Source organism: Melanotaenia boesemani, chromosome 16 (genome assembly GCF_017639745.1).
Source record: "Melanotaenia boesemani isolate fMelBoe1 chromosome 16, fMelBoe1.pri, whole genome shotgun sequence".
NCBI classification, from domain to species: domain Eukaryota; kingdom Metazoa; phylum Chordata; class Actinopteri; order Atheriniformes; family Melanotaeniidae; genus Melanotaenia; species Melanotaenia boesemani.
In genome coordinates, this window is record NC_055697.1 from 24,388,564 (window position 1) to 24,415,537 (window position 26,974).

Genomic DNA, 26,974 nt, shown 5'->3' on the forward strand with positions numbered 1-26,974 from the left:
CATTCATTGTACTGAGGCACCTACTTATCAGGTTTCTTAAAAAGGAACCAGATGATGCAAAAAAAGTTTTTACAGCATGTTATTTCACAGCATATTTTCTCATTACCTGGAAACTTAAAGGCTTCAAGAAACGGAAGTCTCTTTATAAGGAAGCAAATTTCTGCGGCCACGTTCCAGTCTTACAGTTTAACAGAAGTACTTGTTCCCTCGTTTGATGCACAATGGTCAGTGTGCATCAAATTTCACAGCAGAGTAGAAATGACCAATATTACAGTGATTTGATTCCTCTCTTACAGGTCCAAACTCATGAGCCCTCCTGGTTGCTCTCTTCCAGCAGATGCAAGAGCGTCTCCTGGTTGGAGAATTCCTGCAGGGAGAAGTTCATATCATCTAGAAGATCCTCTCCCAGCAGGAAGCTCTTGACATCATGCACAGTCATGCCAATGCGGTGGTCTGTTATACGGTCTTGGGAAAAGTTGTAGGTCCGGATCTTCTCTGATCTACCTTTGGTGCCAATCTGGAACAGAATGCAAAAATAATTGATCTCTTTAAATTTAGTAAAGCTTGTCATTCCTCTTTTAGTATAAAAAATTTAAGCCAGATAAATTAAACTTCCTGTATCTTTGATAATAAATGTTAACACATTTGTATTTTCAGTTACATTTGGACTATCTCCATCTGTTTTTGTCCCACTGAACTGATCTCACCTGTATTTTGCGCTGGTTGTAGCGCTTGCTGGTTTCTTCCTCCAGCTTCATGCTGTACAGTTTTGCTCTCAAAGCCTTCATTGCTTTCTCTTTGTTTTTTATTTGGGAGCGCTCCTGCTGGCACTCTGCAACCACCCCTAAAAAAAAACAAAAAAACATTTTTGAAGGACATATCTTGGAATCATTTATTATCTTAGCTTATCTAATGGGGAAAAAAGGCTCTAAAACTAACTCTGACACTAACACAACTGTACTAAGATGCATGTCTAACAAAGAAAATCTGCCTCTATGAAGTGTGATGCATACTGTGCAATTCTCTGATGCTGGTGCTTTGTGTAAAAACCAAACAGACCTAAAAAGTTTAGATGGAAGTCAAATAAGGAAAACCCCAACTTGTGGAAATCGAATGAAAATGTGAATCTGTTTGAGTTGTTGGAACAGAAACATTGTTTGTATGATGCCTGTTCCAGTTCAGACCATGACTGCCAAGCTGCAGCGTAGATAGAACTATTTGGTGATTTCTGCATTTTATGAGTTGGTAACTGGGAAATATATTAATACACACGGTAGTAACCAGTAAAATCATTTTACAGTCCATCAGTTCATAAAAACAATTAGACGTTTAGAATCTGTAGTTTTCTTTAGAACTGCAAAATCAGTGTGGCTTGCAGTAAACACATAAGATGCTTAAAATCACAGTGTGTAACTCCCTAAAGATGTTTGTGCAACAGATCATTGTTCTGACATGTTGGCAATTAGCTTCATCAGATGACACATGTTCATCCAGCTGTTTTTTTCCATACTATTTACTCTTCCAGGATTTTTGTTGCCCCCTTCACTTAAACTTGTTTGTTGCTGCAACCAAATTTAAGATGAGCTAATTTTTCTCATGAACTCATAACACGCATAGCTTTTATCCAAAGGCACTTTACAGCAGAAAACCTGGAAGTTCCCAGCTGAACAAGCGCTTAGCGACTGTGGAAGAGAAACACTCCCTTTAAAGAGTTAAGACAGCTCTGACAGAACCAGAATCAGAGGCATATTCTATTCTATCTATTCTATTCTACAGTCATTTAGTAGACGCTTTTATCCAAAGCGGCTTACTTACATAGCCTTCTGTCAGTGGACAACCAATTGTCATTTCTATTTTATAACTTATTTAGCTAAATGAAAACGTTCAGTCTGCAGGACCACATTTCTGTTTCCAGTCTTTACCTGTTGGAAGATGGACAATTCTGACTGCGCTGTCTGTTGTGTTGACATGTTGACCTCCAGCTCCACTTGCTCTCTTAGTTTCTATCCTCAGGTCCTTTGGGTTTATTGTGAAAGAGATCTAAAAAGAACACACAAAGTAAACATCAGCTAAGCAAAAGAACAAAACAGACACCTATACTGCAAACCTATATTGCTGTGAGAAATTGTGTTGTAGTAACAGTTAGCACACAGTGGTTTCTGACATATGTCTACTTTTTGCACCTCAGTGGGTTGGGGCAGTACAGCCACAGTCATAGTGCTGGTGTGTATTCGACCCTGTTTTTCAGTCTTGGGAACCCTCTGAACTCGATGAACTCCTGCTTCAAATTTCATCTTCTTGTAGCTCTGAGGGCCGCTGATACTGGCAGAAGCGTGGCGTAGTCCACCTGGACACATGTGAGCAGTTGGTACTAATTCTCTGTTTTATTATACAGGTGATTTCTACTTCAGCTAATAAATACTTTTCACAACCTTAGTGGACACCGGTGCAGTGGGGCTGGGATTCTATGCTCATGAATTCAGTTTTCCCCCCAACTAAGTGATGAACATAATTAAGTGACATCTTTACCTTTTTAGTGCCAAAGCAAAGGCTCCCCCTTGTGTTTGTTATATGCTATTGCAATTTTGGCAGTAAGTAAAGAAGAAAAGCCAGAATTGGTTTCCTATCCTTAAGATAAGATGGGCAGCTTGATCTGTTATAATCACTTCCCTTATATTTGAGCTTCTAGCTTTAATAGCAAAACTCTTCATACCTCTAATATGGAAAAAACATAAGCATACATAACAAGTCTGCCATAATAAAAGTTTCTGAATGCACTGACCTAGATCACTAGTCATGTGTTCCAGGACGTCGAAGGACCAGCCGTGGTGCTGGGCGAAGCCTTGATACATGTCAAACACCTTCACACCAGAGAGGACCAAACAGCAGCATATGAATACATGTGAATATATTCTATGGTTTGTTAATATGAGCCTTCATTCCTTGCTGATTCATCAGACTGAAAATTGTTTTTTTTTGTTGTTGTTTTCTGCAATAATAGATTTGGAAGAAGTCTCAGCATTGTAATGTACATTGTAATCTAAAATGTTATGAAATATATCCATTTAGCACAGCAGGGGTTTTAAAGAAAAACTTATATACATTAACTTTTAAGCATACCACAGCAGTGAACAGCATGGCCTCTTGACCCCCAACACCAGCTGTGACTTCCAAAACAAGGTCATTCAGATCAACCTCCTCCTCAGGGATTAACAGATCCAGGATCTGATTGGGGAAGCATTATCAATGTTCAAAGGCACTAGGAAAACAAAGCCTTTTTGTCTGATTTGTAATGTCAGATAATTCAATGTTCTACCTTCTGTCTCAGATCTTTAACATCCTGCAAACAGGCGTCTCTCTCCTGCTCAGCCAGTTCTCGCAGGGTTGGATCATTGTCTTTCAGGATAGATAAAAACACACATTTTAACACAACATATTCCTGTTTTTATTAATTGGTTGAAACCGCAAAATTAATGTCTGCTCTTACAAAACAAATGCAACTCTTAATGATTAGAAATACATTTTTTTCAGCTCACCTTTCAGAAGCATTTCAGTTTCTGCAATCTCTATTTGTTTTTTGTCCAGTTCTCTAATGCTCTGGATGAGAGGGGCGAGCAGGGACACTTTAGTCCTCTTGGCCCTCATCTCATGTTCACTGCACTGATCTTCTGACACACTTTCACTGACCACTTGTAAACACTCATTGTATTCAGTTTCTATTATCTTCAGACGCTCCTGCAGAGACCTCCTTGCAAAAAGCTCATCCACTGACAGCAGCTTCGTCATTAGTGGTGCACATGTGTGAAGAGCTCTTTTGATTCTGCCATAGCGATGACTGACATGTTCATGAACTGTTTGGGTGATTGCATGTGGGGATTTCTGAAAGCGGGAAAACCGCTCACTTCCTCTTAAAAGATAGTTTACAATTCTTCTGCAAGCCATTGCATTAACCAGTCAGAGTTGAGAACTGTGTAGCAGTGACCTATGATCTGACTTAGCTATGGAGCATGCTGCTCAATAGACACTTCCATAGAAAGGTTTATCATTTATATTTTGTTTTTAATGACTATTTTTTCATTTGCTATTCTAAGAGAAATCCTACACCCAGTATAGACATTATTAAATCCAGCTTGTATAATACGCAAGCTACTTGATTATATTTCAAATTTTATTTTTAATTCGCGTCGTTGGCAGCTACAATTAACGTTGCGCCAAAATACAATCACAAATTGTGAGTAATATTCTTTAAAACCCTGTGATTTAAGTCTATTGCTGTTCTGGGATATCGTAATAAAGACTAGATTTCAAACGACAAAATCTAAATATTTAACAGAGTAAACAAAACTCTTTACTCCGCTAACAGGCGATCCTGAAGCAGTCGAAGACTTCGTTTAGATTTTCTGGTTGCCGGAAACATAGTCGTGGTTAGAAATAAAGAGATTTAAGCCATATTTTGTTTTAAATCTACCTAATAACATGCCAAGAATGTTTGTTATAAAAACACTGCTCCTTCACCACCTTGTTGGAGGGCGCAGACATATTGAATAGTTGCGCATGCGCAAAGATGACACCACTTCTTCGTGGGCCAAGGAGGACCACATACCGCCCGGAAGTATGTCTGCTTAACATAACATAACTTTCCTCTTGGGTTCGTTTTCTGTTACCTTCTCTTATGTTAATGTGTCGGTGGTATTGACCCGTGTCTTAAATCAGCTGTAAAATACAAACAAACAAACAAAAAAGAACCAAACAAACAAACAAAACCATCAACCAACCAATTATTTATCTTTCAATTATTTTTTTTTCCTCATGGTTACATTGTTAGGCTTTCTTTTTTATGAAAATATTGATTTTATTGTTTTGGTGTAGGCCTATAGGGCATTTTTCTTGTCAGTATGCCCCTCAGTTGAAAAAAAAAAGATGGTAAAATGAACCTCAGGAGGATCATCTAAATAATTAATAGGTTGATGTGTTACCTGACCGTTACTGCAGGCTATTAGAATACATTTCTTAAATTAATTTGTTTATTTTTTTCTTTTTAATATAATTATCTATAGTAACATCTATGGTGTTACAGGTCAGTTTTGACCCATATACAGGTGCTTCAATAAAAAAGCCAAAAGCCAAAAAGTGTTCACTGACTCTGGTAACGGCAAACCTGGTGACTCCAGGGGTCATTTTGATGACCTTTGGAGCAGCTAACCTACACCATGAGGGACATCAAAAAGATTTTACCATCTTTGGATCTGAATCTTTCAGGGATAGAAACTTCACTAACAATAACCTCCTCATCACACTAAGTATCTGGATGATAATCAACATTGCCTTCCTCCTCAGAAAGCCACTTTGCTTATTTTCACCAAAAACATTATACATAACTTGGCTCACTGAAAATGTTCTTCTCATTTTTGCATGCAGCAAATTGGAGATGTGCACACTGCAAGTCACCAATCATATACTGAATGCTGGACATGTCCAGCATTGTTTGTTTTGTTTGTGTGCAGGTATACAGAAAAACAATGCAAAAGGAGAATCCTCATCGGATAACCTTCTTCATGTCAATAAAGATATCCAGGCTAAATAACATGTGAAGAAGTTCTTTTCAGCTAATTCCAGGTCTTTAAAAGAATGTGAACACGTCGCTGAGCATAAATTGATCTACAATTATGATTTAAAAATGTGAAGGCTCAGAAGCTAATGTAACTAAATTCTTTTTTTTTTTGTTTTGACAAGGAAAACGTTTTGTTTGCTTGTACACGTGTTTTTAATAGAACTTGTGATGAAGCTGTGAAAGATATGATTTTTTTTTTTTTTTTTGTCAAAGCAGTTCCCACTTTTTGTCCATAGTATGAGTCTCCTTAAGCATGTGTAAAAATCATGTTTTGTACAACAGTAAGCAGTTGCTCTTTCAAATAAGCCACTTGGCTCTTTGAATGATGGTTTGACCTGCTATTTTCCATGGATTTATTTACTTTGTCATTTAGTTTTAGGGATTTAAATACAACAAAAAAATAAATCATAATAAAAAAAAAGATCATGTCAAAAAACTATTTACATTTTGATCCACTGGAAAAAATAAGACAGGAAACTGAAAACCATGATGTTAGCTTTCCTGGCTGCAGCTGAAATGACTGTGTAGACTTGTAAATTTACCTTTGAAAGGAAGACAGCATAGATGGTAATGATCCTCATTGATTAGCATAAAAGTACTTCAGTATGCAAAGTTGCTCTAATAAGTTATTTTACTTCACTGAGCTCTTTCTTATTATTTGTCCTACATTTATTCACCTTCACTGTATATTTCTCACCAACATAAATATTACATCCTAATACAGTCTTACAAAAAGTGCAAAAAAAAAAAAATTAAACAACACAAATTTAGCATTCCCTAAATCCATCCCCCAGAACTTCCCCAGTGTTTGGTTTCAGTGAAAAAGCCACTTCACACATTCCAGACAGGGGTGTGAACTAAACTTCTAGATCTCTCTCTCTCTCTCTCTCTCTCTCTTTTTTTTTTTTAAACAGGGCTCCAGAGATAACTGAATCTGTATTATGTTGGCCGTTGCCAAGAGTAAGTTATTCCAATAGCAGTTGCTATGTCTTTTAGAAAGTTTGTAATTTCATATTGGAAAACAATATTATGTTCACAAAAATTTTATTATAACAGATATTAAAATTAATATATAGCTGATGGGATTTTTTTTTAAAAAATAAACAAGAGTCATTTTATCTAACACTGTGGGAATATTTATCTGTTTATTTAATTTTCTGTAGAAATACCTACTGAAAATCGAAGACATTTAGATAACACTTAATAAAATAATATGAAAGTAATTTTATCACAAGGAATAAACGTCACTATTCAAGGAAATTATCTTGTGTAAAACTTAATAAACATATGAAAACATAAAATTACTAACTTTTGAGAAGTTCATGTGCCTAAAAAAATGATCTACGTATTTTCTTAAGAAGCAAGATGAGTAAAAGCATAAAAAACGCTTACAGATTAGTGACATTTTTTTCATTCTTTTAAAAAGGCTTTATTACCCTGTTAACGTTAGCATGTGTAAACGAAGAATATTGTTCATGTTAACATATTTTTGTGCATAAAAAACACTCTTTGACAGGAACAACTAACTTACTTTTTTGGCTTAAATTTATTATTGTATCCTTTTCCAATATAATAAATGCATACATGAAAAATAAAATAACATAAAAAAGAAAAACGTGGTGAACCTCTAAAGGATGGGGCCATGGTTTTTCAGTGTGTTTCACGTCGGCTGAGAAAACTAGTGGGACCACGTAGAGTGCGTGACGGCGTCACGATAGTAGACACGATAGAAGTCATATCTTATTGGTTGATGCTTTAAAGGGGCAAATATTCACTTGGCTTTGATTGGTTTGCGCCTTTTGTGCACGGATTTCAAATAAGATTCAGCAACTGGCGGACTTTCAGTTGTGGAGTATTTAATTTTGCATTAGGAAGGGTCTGTCGAGAGACAGCTTTCGCGGCTGTAAGGAGGGAATTATTTTTGTTGAAATTTCCCCGACCAACGATATCACAAATCTAAGGTAAGATTCTTTAGGCGTATCAATATTCACCAGACTTTAAACCTATATTTCTCCCTTTATTCTGCTTTGTCAGCAAACATGGCAATTTGAGGTACAAGTTGGATTGGTTTTTACAGTCAGCTGATTTGGAGAATTATATTTAGACAAACAATAATATCTTAGTAAATTAAGACTTCATTGTGTGCAGTCTGAATACTGTGTAGCTACATGAAAATTTTTACATTTAACTTAGCCACTTAGTTAACCAGCTACATACCGTACAATGTAAGCACTTAAGTAAGTTGGTAGCTGTGCTTTGAGCATGTTAAAACATCAAGCTTGCATCCATTAATGAGCATTAGAACTGTAATGAAAGTGGATGTTTAATCATGAAATTATGTGTGCAGGATGCAAAGATGCACCCTCGCGTCATCGTTATCTTTCCGCCAAATCCGCATCGCGCCAAAATCAAACATTTGTCTTGAAAATAATCAAATTATGAGTTGAATCAAAAGCTCAAAGTGTATAATAGCCAAACACCAATATAAATAACTTGTTTCTGGCCTTTATACCAGGAAACGTGTTAACTTTTATGTTAAGTGTAGCTGAATTAGCTTTCAAGAAGTCGTGCTGCTTGGATGGTTTCGGTCACATCCAGTAAATTAAATCTAATGTAATTTCTGCTTTGCCCCAATTTTTTACTTTGCAGAAATCTATATACTGCACACTGTGTGTTAACTGGAAGAAAATTATCATGAAATGCCCTTTCTACGAAGCTGCAATGGACAACGGAAAGGACAAAAGCATTGCTGCTGCAGAGTCGAAGGTCCTTCAGCTCAAACCTTCCCCAGTAAAAGAGCCCACCCCCATCAAACCTCAACTTCCCTCTGCAAGATCGACCACGGTGTTATTCTCTATCAAGGATAACACCAGAGCAGTCCACAACAAGGAAAACACTGCCAGCAGGGATCATGAGGGGACCCTGGATGAGGGCTTTGAGGACAGTGGCTATCTATCATTGCATAACAGTCAGATTGATGATCACCATGTGGATGAAGAGAATGAGCAAGTTCTGGAGAAACCCACAGCAGTGCTGTCTAATACTGCTGTAACACGTCAAGAAAAGACTGTTTTATTTCCCTCTAAATGTCAAGGAAGGACTAAATCCAGTCAGCCAGTGTCTTTGTCAGTTTCTAGTCTTGTGGAAAAGAGGACGGTGGTTCTATCATCCACCCCCTCCACCCAGCACAGCAGCACCACCAATCTGCCAGTTCTGAAATTCCAGCAGGCTGTGTGTGATGAACTTGCAAAGAGCTACAAGAAGAATAAGCGGTAAGATGAGATTCTTTCATCAAAGCTTAATAATGTAAAAAAAAAAAAGTGTTAAAGGACATGCACGTCAAAAAATTATTTTATTAAAAAAAAACAACAACACACAAACCATTATTGGTGAAGAGTGTGACTGTTGGCAAATCTTATGTTGAAGTGTCATAACACATCACATTTTTAAAGTAAATAAAACTTAATTTCACTGGATGACTTTCTTTTTAGGTATGACTGGAGTATTGTCTCAAAGGTAGCAGAGGATCATCTTTTGGATCGTGTGATTGGAGGTCAGATGGGCCTTGAATACGTTGATATGCTTGCGTCTCTGCTGTCCAGGAATATGAGAAGCATCCTAATAAAGACCCTCTCCCTGCTGGGAGACATGGACCTCATTAGGTAAGTTAAAGCTTGTTCATTATTCAGAGTAAGGGCTGACCAACAAGTATGTCAAAGGGTGCAAGTTGATTGTTATTAACAACAGCTGATAAGAAAACGAGCAGGAAATTCAGGCTAGATGAGAGATAACTACTGGTACCCAATGTGTATACTGTTGTTAAAGCTGTAATCAGTAGATCATTGACACTCAGATCTGGAATTAGGTATGGAAATGGAAGCTTAGAAGTTCTATCTTAACTTCATGACTTTGTTTTTTGTCTAGACTGCAGTGCATTCATATATGTTCATGTGCTTCTCCTCACAGCTGTAAGAAAGTGAGTAGGACGTGGAGGAGGATCATCTGTGAGGATACAGCAGCTCTGAGAAGGTGTCAGCAAGCTGAGGAGGCACTCAGGGTAAGCAAACAGACCACACAATAATCAAATCTTGTGTCTGAGTTAAAAAAAAAAACTGGATACTAGGTTAGCAGGTTTTGACATTTTATAATGCACGTGTGGCACTCTTCTACATTTCTTCTAGTTCTTACGTGTTACCTCCTAACTTTTTTTTTTGTTTGTTTTTAGGAGTCAAGAAACTCTCTGAGACAGAGAGCTAGTGGTTTGACGAGAGATGTGGCTGTGTCCAGGGTGGTGTTTTCTTGCATGCAGACTCTGGCCTCCTCAAGCTCTTCACCTTCCTCATCTGCACAAAATGGCGGGATCAACAGACGGACTGTTCCCTCTCATAAAGGCAGCGCGCCCAACACACGTTTTAATGAATACATGCAGGTGAGAAGCATTACTTTCTAATACTTTCTAATACTTCACTAGAAATAAAAAGCTCATCATTACTTTCTAAGACTTAGAAACAAGTAACAACGCGTCCGCGTTATTTAGTTTTAATTGCAGATAAACCTGCTTAAATTAATTAATTTCTTTTTGTTTCCACGTCCAGGCCGCTAGAAATCTGAAGCAGCACCAGTCTCTGCGTTCCTGCAAACGCTGCGGCTCACCAGCGACTCATTTACCCGAGGTTCAGAGGGCCACATGCTCCAGTTGTCTCTTTGACTTCTGCACCCGCTGTCAAGAGCCTTTTCATGCCTCCACCCCCTGCAGAACTGTGCAGCCTCGGTCCAATTTCTCGTCTTCCAAGACAACCTCCGTCACACCGGGAAGCACTCGCAGCAGGAGGAGCCTCAGGCGGCTGTGATGGAGAGGAATTCGGACTCCTTCCCTCCCAAATTGGGTTGGGTCATTTGTGCTTTAGTAACATTTTCAGGCACTCAGCCTGAACTTTCGACAGCTTTCACACAAGCTCAGTTTGGAAATGGCATTGTGAAGAGAGGGAAAAGAAATTAATTTTAATATGTGCACAGCTAAATTAAATAAGGGAAGCACTTCTGGCACTGCTGGGACAGCAATCAACCAGGATGTGCCTTCTGGCTAAAGGTGTGTTGTTTGTGAGAAACAGAAACATCTGATTCCAAAATAAAAAAAAAAAGGACTGAGACTGGACAACTTTAAAAAATAGTTTTATTAAGTTTTTAAATGTGTAAATAGTCACAATTTTAGTATTTTTCTTTGAATTTTTATATATATATAACTATTTAAAAATAAAAGTTTAACTCAGGAGGTCTTGTTCACATTTACTACTTTTGTACATCTGTAAATAGACTTTTCATAAAACTTATCCTGTGTTTTGTGGTTCTTTTTTTTATATTTATCACAGTTCACCTTTTTCACTGTTCACTTTATTTCATTCAGCAAAATGAAATACTTTTTTTTTTTTTTTTTTTTTTTTTTTTACAAAAGGAGACATTCCAGAAGCTACTACATATTTCCAGAGATAATACTGTAGCAACTTTACATCATTGGTTTTACTGCTATACAGGTTAATAGGTCATCTTTCAACAGAAGGAAATGAAATGCTTCAAAATCTTTTAAAAACCTTGCAGGTACTTTTTTCCTCCAATACAAGGATGAATATCCATGAATACATTAAACATACTGTTTATATATACAACATTGCGTATAAATTCATCATATTTCACATGGTCGCCACTTAAGGCCAATGTGAAAAACTGTCAAATAGTTATTCCAACAATGTACAACTTGAATTTTAACTTAAATGTTTTCATTGGTCCCAGACTGCAAGGTGCTGTGGTGGTTGTCACCTCACAGCCAGAAGGTCCCTGGTTCTTAGCCCTTATCTGGGACCTTTTTGGGTGGAGTTTGCATGTTATCTCCAGGTACTCCAGCTTCCTCCCACAGCTTAAAAACGTTCATGTTAGGTTAACTAGTGTTTCTAAATTCTCCCTAGGGCTGAGACTGAGTGGTTGCCTCTGATGAACTGCAAACCTGTCCAGGGTGTACCCTGTCACTTGTCTTATAGCAGCTGGGATGAGGTTCAGTTCACCCATGGGTAAAGAAAATGGATGGCTTTGTCTGACCTGGCCGGTATTAATATTTAGGGCACTAGAGGGCAGCATAATTTCTCCCATCTTTAGTTCCTTTTTCTGATTTGGTTAATTTCTTGTGTACCTCTTAATTTCATTTTAATGAAAGAAGCAAGTCCGGTTCAAACCTTTTTTCATATTACAGTGGAAATGAGAGCAACATTACACAGAAAACCCTTAGTATTTAGTCAAAAACAGAAAAATGAATAAACACATTTTCCCTTTCTAAACACATTTCTCTCTTTTAAATAATTTGTATAAAACAGGCCAGTTTTTATATATTTTAAGTAGTGAGGACAGAGACAAGATATTTGTTGAAAAGGGCACACTCATGAAGAAATATAGAGACAAAAAGTTTGTTATGGGTGTGGAGGATCTTTGCGAAGTCTCAGTAAATAGAATATTTTATAGAAAGGATATTTCACATACTGAGATATGAGGATAATTTCCATCCAGGGACAGTCAGACAAAAAGGTGGGTGCTGTAGTTTTTATGCTTGAAAAGGACAAAGTTTTCAGGATCTATTAAAGATCTCTCACATCTTTGTTGTCGGCTTAGCCAGTCATGCAATGCTGTAGCTTTTGGATGTTTTCATCAGTAAGAAAGATAATCTAATAATCCTTTATGCAGTTTATTTTCCTATGGTGGATATGTATCTATTTCAGTACAAAAGAAGCTACCATAAAATGTAAATCATGCAGGGAATACTTTTCAACATATTTAAATTGCTGCGCTACCTTTGGATTAGCCAGTTCTTTCTGTTTTACATACAACACGAGGCCCTGTTATTCCAGTTCTAACTGGCTGATCAAGTTAAACCTTGTAAAGCGAAAGATAGCTATGTGATTTTCTTAAATTATGTTTAAGAACAATTCTCTAATTCAAGGGCTAACTCTAATACACATTATTAAATGTTTACAGTGCTGCATACATCCACTAACACTCACCATCAGATTTTGTAGAGTATTTTAAATTTAATAAATAAATGCAAACAACATGGTAGGTACTGTTTATTATTCTATTCTATTCAGTTGATCAGGGAGTTTTCATTCAGTCAGTGTTCTGCTACGTGTTTTTTTTTATTTTTTATTTTTTTACTGGAATAAAATTTTAACATATGTTTTCTCAGCTGACTTTTAATTAAGCTATAATTTATGTCTAGTATGATTACAACATACTTCTTCAATTCATTCTATAGCAAAAACTTTGATTTTTTTTCTTCATGTTCTTCCTTACAATTCACCCCAGCCCCCACCCCACACTTAAAACTGATTATAAGCAGCCTCTGTGAGCTCCATTTCAGGTAAAATGCCTTCAGAAATTGAAGTAGCACTGGTTTGTTAGCTTTTGCATGATAACAACTCTACAATCTTCTTCATCTGTCCTGGAGCTCCTGGAAAAGGACCCATTTTCACCAGCCTTTGAAAAACCCCTCCAAGGTTATCTGCAATTTCCCCTGTTAGAGTCAGCCATCGCATGTTTAGAAGCAGGATGGATCTGTAAATACCATCGCTAACATTAGATGGCAGCCCTTAACGTACAGGATGACCCGTTTGTCTCTCATTACTATTTCTTGTAGCTGAGTTGTGTGTATTCTGATTGTGATGACGCATGTGCACATTAATACTTTCATGTAGATGTTTTATGGAAATGGTTTGTGTTACAGGAGACGCTCTGTGGCATTAAATGCAGTAACAAAAAGTGTGCAGGTGCTGCATGATGCATCACTTCTGGTTTGTTGGAACTCCCAAAAAAACATATTGTGCATTTATTCTTTGATTTATATACTTCCACTCACTGCTCATTTATTTTTCAGCTGCCTCAATGTACACAAGTCTGCAGAAACAATTACTTTAAAATGACCAGATTATTCTATAAAATTTATTTTTCCTTTCAAACTTGCTGAAGAAGGAAAGTGTGTCTAAGAATGTTGTACGCTGTATTTCTTGTGATTGTGCTTGCTGGGTGAATTAGAATAATGATTTCCACATGTGTCTTTTTACTGTTTTCTCTTTTTTTAAATGGACAAACCAACCCTGAAAATATCAGTAGAAAGTATGTTTTAAGTAAACTGGATTGAGCTTAAATACATTTGGAATTTTTTCTGGTTTCATTTTAATGTATGAACAACAAACTGGACAATCAACTTTTAAAATTTAGGTAATGTCAGCCAGCTGGAATATGAATTCTAGAAATGCATTTTGTGTTTTTATATCTAAAAAATATGTTTATTATCTTTTTTATTTATTGTCTGTTTTATGTTTTTTTTTATTTTATTATTTTATTTATATTTTTAAACATATGTGATTTGCTGAAAGAAATAATAGAATTAAGTCTGATATACTATATACATATAGTATATTCCTTTTGTGATGGCAATGTGCTGGTTTTGATGAGGCAGCCACATATTTTTCATTTTTTTTTCCATTGGTGGTGTGATGCTTATTTATTTATATATTTATATTTATATGTTTATTTTCAAAAATAAATTCTCAAATTAAAATATCAATATTTTATTAATAAATATGTAGTTCATCATTATGAGGAACATAGTGGAAATTATTTTACTATTATTATTATTATTATTATTATTAGGTATTAACTATTATACTACAATTTTGTCTAAATTATATCGTATTGGTGGGAAATATTTCCTCTTCTGAATGCTATTGACAGGTACGGCAGCGTAAGTGTTGCAGTGATGTGCAGCTCACTCTGTCCAGGTGAGCCGGTTGACAGCGATGGCAGAATGCAAATGCAGTCATTTGTGGATCTATTTCAGTACCTAAAACTGCAACATCATGGCATCTAATGTGTATTGTAGCCACACCACAAACTTCATTGTGCATCTGAGAATTAGTCAAAACACAATTTGTGATGAGGTGATCCAAAGAGGAGAGGAGAAGGTTCTACTAGGGCAAGTAAGACAACTTTTGGGCAGTATCCCGGTAGAGGGAGAAAATGAGGCACAGTTTTGAACCTATGATTTAAAATACACTACTTTTTATTTAGATTATCCAAACATATTGATTATTAAGTCATTTTTTTACCTGTACAGTTTAATTTTGTTACCAAAACTGGTTATTTGTGAGGTAGTTTGATTTGTACAAAAAATGCTGTCAACACCTGGAGACTGAGAGGAAAGTAACCTGCAAAAGCAGCCCATAACATATCTGATTGCACCTGATCAAACACAAACACCAGCACCATCCATCCAACCTCTGACTGTGGGTGGACTTTGTGATTTTATATCTGCAAATAAGAAAGCAGTTTTTTATCAGGTAACATGAAGGCAGGTGAGAGAAAGGCAAATTCCTTCTTGTGCTCTGTATTTTTTTTTAAACAAGATCAAATATTAATTTCTTTTTTCAAGAAGAATTTGTCTTGAAAGTATTCTCTGAGGAGCCACAGACATGTTAATATGAAGGAGAAGGGAGCGGTAGATATACTCGTAACATGTAAGAAAATGACATGATGATGGCACAAAATGGACAATGTTGTAAAACGTCAGACCTGCTGATGGAACTGTGGTGGTGGATGCTGATTAATCTGTGCTGTGGCCTTTCGGTCCCTCTGCAACTCGGGATCATTTATCTGGCAGATTTATTGATCGGCTGCTGCACAGAGACACATCCCTGACACAATCAGACCTGCTGCTTGTTGTAAAAGTCATTAGCAGGGTGTCACATCTCTTTGTGTGTGTGTATGTGTCTGATAATAAACTTGTGTCTGCTGTGCACCATGGAGACTTAAAACAACCTGCAGGGTTGGAGCTGCAGCCCTCTGATGGGATATGTTCACGTTTTGTAAAATCCATGTTTTTATATTCTAACATTTTCTTCTCCTCCCGTCCTGTCCGTTACTATTTTTGCTCATTTATTTGCTCGCCTTTAAAGTTCAGATTTTTTCTTCTTTTAGCTAATTTTTGCCCAAGGACAGGGTAAGCGGGGGTTGACGTATGACAAGGCAACATCCAAACCGTGTGAGCTGCATCTTTTAGGTTGGTGATTTTGATGTGCAGTGACTTCCGCAGGTCAATTGGCTGTATGTTACCAAAGCTGAATTGTAAAAGTCGTGAAATAAGGCTGTCACTTGAGCGCCTTGAGCAAACCATGAATGAAACAAGAAGTGAATCAAGAACTGAGCACAACAAACAAGATAAGTTCCCAGCTATGCTGTGAGCATGATTACAGTATAAAGCAACACAAATGTTTCCTTCAACTAATTCAGTTCTCTTTTTGAGAAGCATCAGTCTTATGCTAGAAATATGATTTGATTTGAAGAAAATTTTAACTTCATATACTTCAATAACCACGTGGATTATATTCTATCTACAGGATCCTGTTGGCATTTAAATGAATATTTGAAGAATTCAGCCCAATATCACAACATGCATGATTCCTCTAATTTGCTACTCAACAGCAAATGTAGTTCCACTAGAAAAACTAAAAAAAAATTTTCATTTTACCCACTTTACATGTCATCCTAGTGTTCAATTGGCCATGTAAACTTAGAGGAAGGAAGGAGGGAATGATGGTGGAAGCTGCTAGTCCATGGACCTCCATGCAAGAGATTATACAACATTTTTACAGTCAACGTGTATGTTATAATGTATAATTAAAACTTTACTAAAAACCACATGGTTGCACATTTTTCCATTCGTGGATCTAAACTCCCATTGTGTCACTTGAATGCTGTCTGACAGAAGGTAACATTCTAGAAATATGTTGCCATCTCACCATGAACTGTGACATTATTAGTTTAGGACATGCTGGCAAGTGACTGTTACACATTCTTTGGTGAGACATTTAACTCATATATGGTCAGATACTGAGTTTCAGTAGTAAAGGTTTGGACACATCCTTGACAGGCTGCCAGTCCATTGCAGGTATGTCACAGAGAGACAGACTGAGATGTGTATATCAGCCTAATATGCATGGCTGTAGAAGCACCTTAAAAAAACCCACACTTACACAAGGAGAACATGCATGCTCCATTCATAAAGGACCTGGCCACCCATTAGTTCAATACACAGACTTTTTTCTGTAAGGCAACAATACTAACCACTGCACCACTGTGCTGCAAATATGTGGTATATTAAGACTGTTTCTGTGTGACTCAGGATCTTGTGCATGCAAAATGTTTGCTGTTGTCACGAATGGTCAGAATCCACATTTCTAATTTATAAGGCTGTTATGAATGTTTACTGAATCTCAAAAACAAGATGTATTTATTCTTTCAACATGGCAAGAACTCATCTTAAGTAGCACACAACCACACACACATGTACATGCAATGCTTGGTGTTAAAAGGCTGCAGTCCCCTTTCTATGTCTATTTTTACTCTGTTTGGACCATTAAGATCAGCAGTGATGATGGTTAATGAGTGAAGCCTCTCCACAAAGCAGGCAGTAATCACAAATGTCCTGGGGAGTGGATACACGTATATACACAATACATATATATATATGTACAGAAACACACAAAAACCCACTATTAATGTGCAGGGTATTGGATGTGTTTAAAACCATGCACACATAACAAAGGAAAAATATGTAATTGTGTAAAATAAAGGACAAAAGACTCACATGACATCTCTTTATTGTCATAAGGCGTTTTAATATTTTGTTTTAATTTACTGATTAAATTTTAGTTCAGAAATTTATTTTTTAAAAGCATTTCTTAAGAAATGACTTCATGCAATTTCCAGTAAGTTTCCTGTGTTGTATGAGGGTGGAGGTCGTCCCAGAAAGTCTGGATTTTAAAGGAAATGTTTTAATCTATATTCAATAATTGCTGAACGTGTTAATATATGATGATACCTGCTGCGCTTTGATGCAAATGTAAGCCATGCATATATATACATTTATTTAAGGTTTCAAGGTGTGAATTTCTAACATAATGTTTCATAAAGTGAATGCTGGTGTTGTCTTGAATGCTGCTTATGTTAGTTTGATATTAATATTAAAAATTAAATCAAAAGAAAATTAAATGACAAATACTTCATTAATCCCCTGAGGGCAGTTTTTAATAATTTTGCTGTGGAGGGTGATGGCTGTTGGCAGGAATGACTTCCTGTATCTTTCTGTCTTGCAGGGTATTTGAAGAAGGTGGAGCAGGTGAAGTGAATGTGCAATCAAACCAGGTGAACTAGCGAGTCAGGAACAGAAAACAACACATAAGGGAAAGCTACAAAAACAGGAAACAGAACAAAACCAAAAACATAAACCATGATCATGACAGTATTCTCTGTATAAGTAATCATTTTAATGTCCTCCTCTTCTCTTACTGCCTTGCTCCTCCCAGCATCCTCTTTGTTTCCCCTTCAACTTGTGGGATTTGGTGTGTTATTTCAATCGTTAATTTGGTTTTGGAGAGCTTGATCAGTTGATCCTGCTGGTAAACCGATTTTCTGTTGCCATGGATACACATCATAACAGATTTTGAAAAGGGTCCAATGGACAAGGAGAAACAACTTGAGCAGAATAGACCCCAGACCAGTGTGAAAAATCTCTTAAAAATAGCTTGATAGTGGATCATAAAAATTAGTATAGTAGGATCAAACCTACTACAACCTCTTTCCTCTTGGCAGGGGTGTCAAACTCCGGTCCTCAAGGACTGCTATCCTGCAGGTTGTAGTTGTTTGCTTGCTCCAGCACACCTGAATAAAATCAAATGGCTCCAACAGCTTTCTTGTCAACTTCCTCACAATAACCCATTAATTTCAGTCAGGTGTGTTAGATCAGGTAAACAATGAAAACCTGCAGGATACCGGCCCTCGAGGACCAGAGTTTGACACCCCTGACCTAGAGGGACATTCTAGAAATGTAACTGTTTTAATGATCTTGTAAGTTAATATTTGAAGGTGTCATTCTCTGTGTAACTGTAGGTTACTTTGCTGTTCTAATCTCTGTGTCTAATCTTCAGGCTGAGTTTTCTGTTTTGTTTTAGGTTTTTTAATTAATTATGTCCTCATTTGTGTTAGTATGAATTCCTTGCTTTTGTAGTTCTTGTGTTCTGTTTTATTTTGAATGTTAGTTAGTCTTACTTTCTGGTTTGTTCATGTTTCCTTGTAACTCCTTTTTTGGTCTTTGTTGCTCTCCTCATCTTGGTTTATTGCTTGCTACAACCTGCTTTGCTTCTTTCTGTCCTGCTTTTTCCTCTTAGGACTTCAGTTTCTCTTGGCTTTTTTTTCCTGCTCAAGCACTGCTTTTTCCTTCGTCAGTGAATCATTAAAACGCTTGCTTCGACTTCACTGTGCTGCAGATTTGGCTGCAGAAGCCAGCGGTCTGTGAAATCCATGTAAAACCTTGCAGTAAAGTCTTTTAAATATTTTTTTCTAAAGTGAGTGACACCTTCCAATTATAGACTTGTCAGATGTGGGTTCAGCCCCACAGACTGTTATGCTTATGACATTTATGAGTCAAACAGCTGCTGCCATTTTAACACTTATAAACAGAGTGAGTCACAACAAGCAGAAGCAACAATATTTTTCATATAACACCTGAATTTAGTCACTTAGAGGAAACCTCGTTTCCATTTAGCTTTGTTAAATTTGATGCAACGGCAGTAAAAGAACAAAATAAAACATTAAGAAGTGATATTAAGAGGTTCAGTTTGAATCTGCAAATACATATTAATTTGAGTGTTATATTATGAATTTACACACACTATCTGGTTTTAGTCTCGCATCTTTCTCTAAAAGTTTAAGTTATTCACTGAAGAAAAATAAAGATGGCTTATCCTTAATTAAAATGGTTTACGTTACTTAAATTTGGTTTATATTAAAAATTAAACAACAAAGTTTGATAAAGCAGCATTTAATACCAAAAAATAAGATGCTGCTAAAATTGAGCTCTTTTGTTTTTTACTTTCTGTAGGTGCGTTTTTATCTCCTGTAAGAGCAGAACTGTGAAAACTCAGAGTCAGATAAAAAAAATCTGCTAATGGTGGGATTCATAACAACCTTACAAAGACTAAAACTAGCTGTTTTTTATGGCCTTAGAATCACAACCCCTGAGACATGAAAAAACAGACCTGCAACCCATTAACCAGGAGAGGCGGACTCACTAAGTGTGAAGATTAACTGAATAGGATTTAAAAGTGTGATATAACTAGGTGTCTGTAGTTTGTGCTATTTATTATATGTATTTATGGTTTTAGACAGAGCTGCAACACATGAAAACCCACAATAAGCTGTGGCTGCTTTGGGAGAAAGAGGATATAAAGAAAAAAGGCTGCATACAGCCCTGACGAGTACTGCTGTGATCGTGTTAGTTAGAAAGTCCAAGATCCACAGGATTAACCGGTCGTCCTGATGACAATGGTTGGAGAGTTTGATGGCCAGAGTGTGGGATTGCAGGGTGTTGAATGCTACAGAGAAATCAGCAAACAGGATTCTGGCTTAAAAGTTTGGTTGCTCCAGATGTTTGTCAACTGTGCCCATGACAAATGTCCATGCCTGTGCCCACATAATAAGCAAAATGGAACAGATCCATCTGGGAGTCTGCAGCTCTGATGAACTGGTGTTTTAGGACCCTTTCCATGGCTTTTATAACAAGGGAGGTGAGAGCCATGGGTCAAATGTCATTCAGAGCTCTGCTTGTGTTCTTTTTGAGGATAACTGGAATATTTCCCAAAAGCACTGGAAGAGGGTCTGAAACTAAAACAAACAAACAAACAAACAAACAAACAAAAAAAAACAACAACAAATAAACAAAAACACTCAAAAATGTGCTCAAACAAGTCATGACTTGCAAATCATCCCTGTAAGTAGGTCAGGATCCAACAGTCGATAAGGATCTGCAGAATGACTCATTAGTTTAATTCAGATGTGTTGGAGCAAGGAAATTTGGAAAACCTGCAGGATTGTGGCTGTCGAGGACCGACATTGGCCACCCCTGTATTAAGGGATTGTTGCAACCAAGTTCCCTTCTGTTCTGAATGTTATTTGAGGTTCCCTTTGAATGCCATTAGGTTTGACAGTAGATTTGTCATCTTCAGGTCTGACTGAGTCAAAAGGGAAACAAAGAACTGTTGTGGCCCCTGGTGATGTTTTAGAGCGTTTATGTATGAATTTAAAACCCAGAGGTGGCATTTATGTGACAGTTCTTGTTAGAAATCTAGACAAAAAAACCCCCAAAACTGGATGATAAATGTCGCTGTCCGTTGTGCTGAAATTGCTGCCTGGTCCATGTTGTCACTCAGTCTGTCTGTTGTGTTCCTTTTGAGTTCTTTTCTTTTATTTTCCTCTAAGCACGATTAGTTTTCTTCTCCCTATTGATCATTTTTACCACTTATACAAAATATTAACTCCCCTTTCTCCAGCTTGGGTAGCTGCATCAAAGTCAAGTTTAGGCAACTCTCTTACTTTATGATATCTGCGACTCATACCTGTAAAGTTTTTTTTTTTTTGATCAAAGATGTTCTTTTCAGCCTTTCTAGTGTAACAAAAAGGGCGCGATTGTTTTCTTCAATCATAAGAATACAGTAAGTACAAGTACACTATCACAAAGCTCTGGGATTATCTTTTTTTGAACCGTAGAACAACATGCCTCTAACCACTTTTTAAAACACATCTTTATGGGATCCTCAGGCAAAGCTAAGCTAAAAAAAAAATAAAATTTATTTTCTAAATGCTGTGAAGGAACAAGAAAAGCACTCAGTGTGCATCCAGTGTTTTCACGTCAGTGCCACTACACTTCATATCAGTCAGCTGACAACCATGGGGAGGAGGGACACGTAAAGGCCACTTTACTCATGCATGTCAACATGTTGTTATCTTCAAAGTGACGTGCAGGGCTTGCACATTTGAAAAGTCAGATCAGTTGACCTGAGGACAGCAATATCTCTGCAAAATGAAAGATTGTTGAAGCCAAAAAGCTAACCAAAGAGATGTATTGTTTTAATACTATTAAATATGACATTTAAAAGTTTTGCTGTGTTTAGAAATCTCTAATACTACTGAAATTTACAGCCTGATAATGGTTTTTAAGCTTCTTTCTGCTGAAAGTTTATTTCCTGAAAAAGTTTGGAGAACCAAAGAAATTATCCTTTAATCTGAAAATTTCCAGCTGTAAAAAACAACGACAAAAAAAACACTGTTTGCTATTTCATCAAAACAACCAGCCACACAAAACGACTCAGCTTTGAAAAATAAACCAAGATCTTTATTCGATGAGTGGTTTACATCACTATATGCGCTAAAGGCAGGTCTGTGCACAGTTCTAAATTCTTTGCTCTACATGTTGAGTATAAAGTGATTATATGCATTTGTGTCCATTCAAAATGTCTTCCCTTTAACCCAGGAGGGCCATCTTTTATCATCGAAGGATTCTCTGAAACAACTCTTCATTCATGACTGACCCATTGAAAATAAAGGGGACAGATGTTACATTTTTATATTAAATGATAAAAACCAATGTCAACTCTCTTGTTCTATTAATTGGGGACAGTGAGGCCAGTGACCGTTTATATAATGATTTGGCGATAATGATGATATACATAGATGTTGAAGAGAAATAAATATATAATGACACCATGCTTTTGATGTTTAAATTGATCCACTTTTAAACTGATTCATTCACAGCTTCTAAGAATTTCTTCATGTTGCTTCGCTGTAAGGTAACTTTTATTTTAACTACCAAGATATCAAAATCAAATGTATTTGATGAACACTTGAAAATAATTTCAATATATCAACTAAGGATTTTTGGAAAATGTGGAAGTTCATGGGGGTCAAATGATTCAGTGAGATTTAATGGGACATCATCATGAGACAAAACACGTGACTGAAACAAATATATTGTTTAATTGAAATTTCTTTGTTTTTTAAGTCTTATCATGCTATATTTTTGTTTGGCTGAAGGTAACATTGCAGGCTAATGGGTCTAGTGTTCAACCAATAATCTGTGTCCTATCGAAATTTGAAATGCATTAAGACTTTTCATTCATTTGAAATGACAGTATATGAGAATCAGTGAGTGCAAATGAATAAAACCATGCTGTTACACTGATATTCAATGGGTTTAATAGTTTAACTCAATGTTGGTGGGACAGCTTTCCTTTTAATTCAGTGCATCTGGTCTTCCTTTGAAAGTTAGGAAACATCAGCGTTGCCAGAAAGAAAGCAAACATGATGCTTATGTTTATATTTACTGCTGCTTCTCAGATTCAAATGCTCACCAACTAAAACTGAACATGGACACATACATTGTTCGTGCGGCCTAAAGAGTCTTTAGTGATAGCACTGAGTGTATAAATACTGCAGATATACAGTGTAAACATGTACTGTGGAGATGGATAGATAACGAACCACGTTGGAAAACACATTATAGTTGGTTGAGCTGACTTTCTGATGTACTCTGGATATTTTTTTTTTTTTTTTTTTTTTTTCTTTTTGGAATGAGCATTTTTACGAGGATGACTTGAGGTATTGGCTTGAGCAGAGGCCCCCTCCTCAAAGTGGCTGCAAAAGAGAAAAACAAAATGGTTATTGTTTTATAAATGCTCAAAACCACTAATTTTTGAGCTTATATAGTAATTCAAGTCAATTTTATTTCCCTATGACATAATTTATACTTTTATAATCATGTTCTCCTTTAAAGTTTAAGTTCTTTGTTCCTCTGTAAAGCTGTCTTTTGAATAAACTTTGACATTCTGGTCCATCCTTAACATTTCATCTAAAGGTTTGCATGTTTTCAAACATCTACATTTTTCAGTTGGAGCAATTGCTCTTTAGTGGGAAGACTTTAAGAATCAGGATTGACAGCTTTTAGGGATGGATTTGGATCAGTAGTGGTGAGGACTAAGATCAAGTTTGTAGGTATGCCACACATTTAAATACCCACCAGCTGAAAGTTGTTTAGGAGATGATCTACATTGATGTCGTCGTAGCTCTCCTGGAACGTGTTGGGTTCGTCCCTGGACTCCTCAGGCTCACTGGTTCCAGGATCTTCTAAGCTGTGTGTTGAGGAGGATTAGGAGGAAGGAAGTCAATGCACATTAACTATTTCTCCTCCCCAGCATTTCCTTTGCTTAAATATATATCAGCAAACATTAAAATGCACATCACTGATTACACAGATTTCAAATTTTGTTTTATAGCTGGACTGGTTTTATTTGTGTATGATGATGACCAGCAAAATTGGTTGTCTTTTAACCATTTTATGTATATATTTATTTTAATAGCAACATATTTAGTTTTAAAACCAATAAACAAACTAACACTGTGGCAAAGTTGTTTAGATTAATACCTGATAATATCTCTTTTATGCCCAGTTAAAGTATTTTCTGTGAGTCAGAAAATAATCTGCCTTAACACTTATAGGTGAGTAATAAGAGGAATGAGTCCTACCTTCTCTTTCCTGTTAAAACTGAGTTCAGGTACTTCTTGACCGCCATCTGTTTGCGGAAGCGGCTGTAGTTGTCTGTGAAGATGGCATCTGAGTGGCGCTTCACTGGCTCGTCCATCAGCTCATCGCTGGACAGAGGAGACATCAGACTGACACGGCCATCCAAAGGGCAGCAGATTTCAATGGCAAGTCAGTATGGATAATTAATGGTATTTTCTTTCCTTTGTGTGGGTGTGTGCATGTGTGTGTAACTGCCCTGGCTATATAACAAGCATGTTTTGAAGCTTTAATGGCATAAATTAACCTTTAAAAATGTTTAACCAATTACAAAATGGATCATCGAGCAGGTCAGCTCTTTTTATCACAAATGCCAATTGGTCCTTCTGTGTTAAAGTGGGCAAAACATTGTTTGTCATATAAAACAATAGTCAAATATACAAATCTTAGATGTTTTTTTTCTGTCAGCAGCTTTCAACCTCTTATCTGAATGACATGTTATTGCACTGAAGATGAAAATTAATAGTTTGTTCAGATTTTTAAAGGACAAAACAAGGAAAAACTGATTACTGTGAACCTTTTTTCTGCATTGACAGAAAATCCCTTGAGATTATTGCAGCACGATCTTTGGAAACACAGGCTAAATATCTTAGCTTTGAATCAGTTTTATTCTGGGTTCAGTTTTCTTTAAGAAATAGGGTTACTTTCTTTCTTCTTCTCTTCAGCCTCTGTTTCTATAAAATGCCCATTAAAAGCTTCAAATGAAATCAAGTTTTAAAAAGGAAACATCCAAATATTCCTCTATTCCAAACTAAATTTCATGTTTGGCTTGTATCTTCAAAAATATCTGATGTCTTTTCTGATTCCAAAACCTCAAATGCTTTTTATAAGACTATTTTTCCTTTTCTTTAAATAATGAAAAATTCACGCAGAGTTCTCAAAATTCGCCCACGAGATGTATTTGTCAGCTTGGCTCTGAGGTCGGATGAGTCACCTACCTGACCCGCTTCCCGATCAGAGACTCCAGGTATCTTCGCGCTGAAAGCTGTCCCAGGAGTTTGCTGTATCCGCTGGTGAACAGACCATCTGCGTGTCTCGTCGGTCTACACAGTATCACAGTTCAGTTACATTAAAACGTGTTCTCTGGATACATCAGTTCATGCAAACAGACGCCCACCGGCTTCCATGTGCCAAATACGCGCAATAGCGAGACATGTTGTCTTTACTTTGCTCTTGACATATACAAGCTACAGGTTTGCCATCGCATTAAGGAAATAAATTTGAATAATAATAGACAATATAATTATTTATTTCCACTTCTCTTGGAGCAATTTTTCTTTCTCTCTGTGGCGCGTGCATTCAGTCTGCCATCGGGGTGCCAATGAGTGAAATTGTTTGGTGTCATTTCTTTCCATAAATTAAACTGGACGTGATTCCAAAAACAAATCTCTTCGTTCACTTGTCTAATCATACAGCTCCACGAGTGGATTTCTTCCACCTGTTTGCGACTTTTTATCGAATAAAAAAAAGCTGTTTTCCCCTCACCTCATGGATTTGTATGGCAGACTCAGAGTCCGAGAGTATAACACACTGCACAGGGCTATTAGGAGAAGCAGATGGGGACCGGTCCGTTGTAACATCGCTTTACACCTGTGGATGAAAATGAAGTTAATCTTTCTTTAATATGAACAGAGAACACATTGTTTAAGTGACAGAATACGATAATTAAATTTCTTAAACTTAAATAAAAAATATATTTTAGCAGCTAAGATCTACATAGAATCATAACTTTGTCAACATTCCCATCTGATGTAGATTTTTTGACAGAAATAAGGCAGAAACCCTACGGAATTGATGCGCACAACGCTTAGAGGGATGAATATTTGATTATTACTCTGTTAGCCACAAACCAAACTTAAGGTGTTGAGCTTGTTCCAGAAGAATTCAATGAAAACCAATAACTTAAAGTAACAAAAACACTCAAACTAATGCAAAAATGTGAAGTCTCCGTGTTTAAATATTTAGCTTTTTGTTTAGAGTCCTTCTTCCCTGCTGTGTCAAATGAAAAAAAATGTTTTAGGAAACTTTTTAGCATCGCATTTAAACTAAATACTCGGAATACCCAGTGCGTAATTACGCATAGGATGGAAGTTAGCGAGTATTGAAATTGTGATTAGTTTGCAGGGAAAACTGCAATTTTGTACCAGTTAGATCAATAAACAAGTTTAATGTTTCAAGCTGCTGGTTAAAACCCGATGAACAGTTTATTAGAAAGGAAGACCTAGTTATTTGGAGACTAAATATATCTTAAAGCGATGTGGAGTAAAATATTTAATCAGATATCAAGACAAAAGAAGGAACTATGGGAATAAAACTAAGAAAATCTTACATGTGGTCTGAAGAAAGTTGCAATCTTTGGCTCCTTCCGCTTCGCTGTCCAAAGTTCTGAAACTGAACAGCTGTTTTATGTCCACACTTCTGCTTCGATGCGTTCTCACTCTTTTTCTCTCTTTCCTGCTTCCCTTGAATCCTACTCCCGTTTTATACACCTTGGTATTTCTCACAGAGCAGGAGGGGGACATTTATCAGGAGCCGGAGACGTCAGCGGGTCGTTGCTTCCGTCACTGGTCTTGCTCACGGTCGCAACTAAAGAGGCCTGTGGTGAAATTAGTCGGAAGTTTTAACCTAATTGATTGTAGGGGGAAAAAAAAACTTGAATTCTGTGTTTGACTCATCTGGTCATGTCTCGCATTTTCTTACGAGAAGGCTAGGAGAAATCTGGAGACTGGACATCAATACAGAAAAAAGACCTGAGACCAAGTTTAAATATTTTTTTAGACAAAGTAACAAAAAGATTTTATATCAAGTTCATGTGAAATGATAAAGAAAATTTGTTTAAAATAATGAATAGATTTTAA

The 26,974-nt window shown here is 36.7% G+C and overlaps 3 protein-coding genes across 3 annotated transcripts; 1 reads left to right on the top strand and 2 right to left on the bottom strand.

The window, feature by feature from the left end:
- Window positions 1-36: 36 nt before the first annotated feature.
- On the bottom strand, window positions 37-4,529 carry mtrf1l (mitochondrial translational release factor 1-like). The gene is made up of 8 exons (XM_042010961.1): window positions 3,537-4,529; window positions 3,317-3,396; window positions 3,121-3,225; window positions 2,783-2,861; window positions 2,184-2,347; window positions 1,923-2,040; window positions 708-844; window positions 37-517 (listed from the first exon to the last, which is right to left on the bottom strand). Exons 1-8 carry the CDS (start codon window positions 3,940-3,942, stop codon window positions 305-307), a joined length of 1,302 nt encoding a protein of 433 aa, XP_041866895.1. The 5' UTR covers window positions 3,943-4,529; the 3' UTR covers window positions 37-304.
- A 2,879-nt stretch (window positions 4,530-7,408) lies between these two features.
- Window positions 7,409-10,907, top strand: fbxo5 (F-box protein 5). The gene is made up of 6 exons (XM_042010962.1): window positions 7,409-7,572; window positions 8,261-8,883; window positions 9,103-9,273; window positions 9,578-9,668; window positions 9,837-10,040; window positions 10,207-10,907. Exons 2-6 carry the CDS (start codon window positions 8,306-8,308, stop codon window positions 10,459-10,461), a joined length of 1,299 nt encoding a protein of 432 aa, XP_041866896.1. The 5' UTR covers window positions 7,409-7,572; window positions 8,261-8,305; the 3' UTR covers window positions 10,462-10,907.
- An 11,590-nt stretch (window positions 10,908-22,497) lies between these two features.
- LOC121655706 (vasoactive intestinal peptide) lies at window positions 22,498-26,632 on the bottom strand. Its single transcript, XM_042010506.1, has 6 exons — window positions 26,446-26,632; window positions 25,602-25,706; window positions 25,055-25,159; window positions 24,062-24,187; window positions 23,556-23,667; window positions 22,498-23,173 (listed from the first exon to the last, which is right to left on the bottom strand). Coding segments are annotated over exons 1-6 (459 nt in total). The 5' UTR covers window positions 26,448-26,632; the 3' UTR covers window positions 22,498-23,164.
- Between the last annotated feature and the right edge of the window lie 342 nt (window positions 26,633-26,974).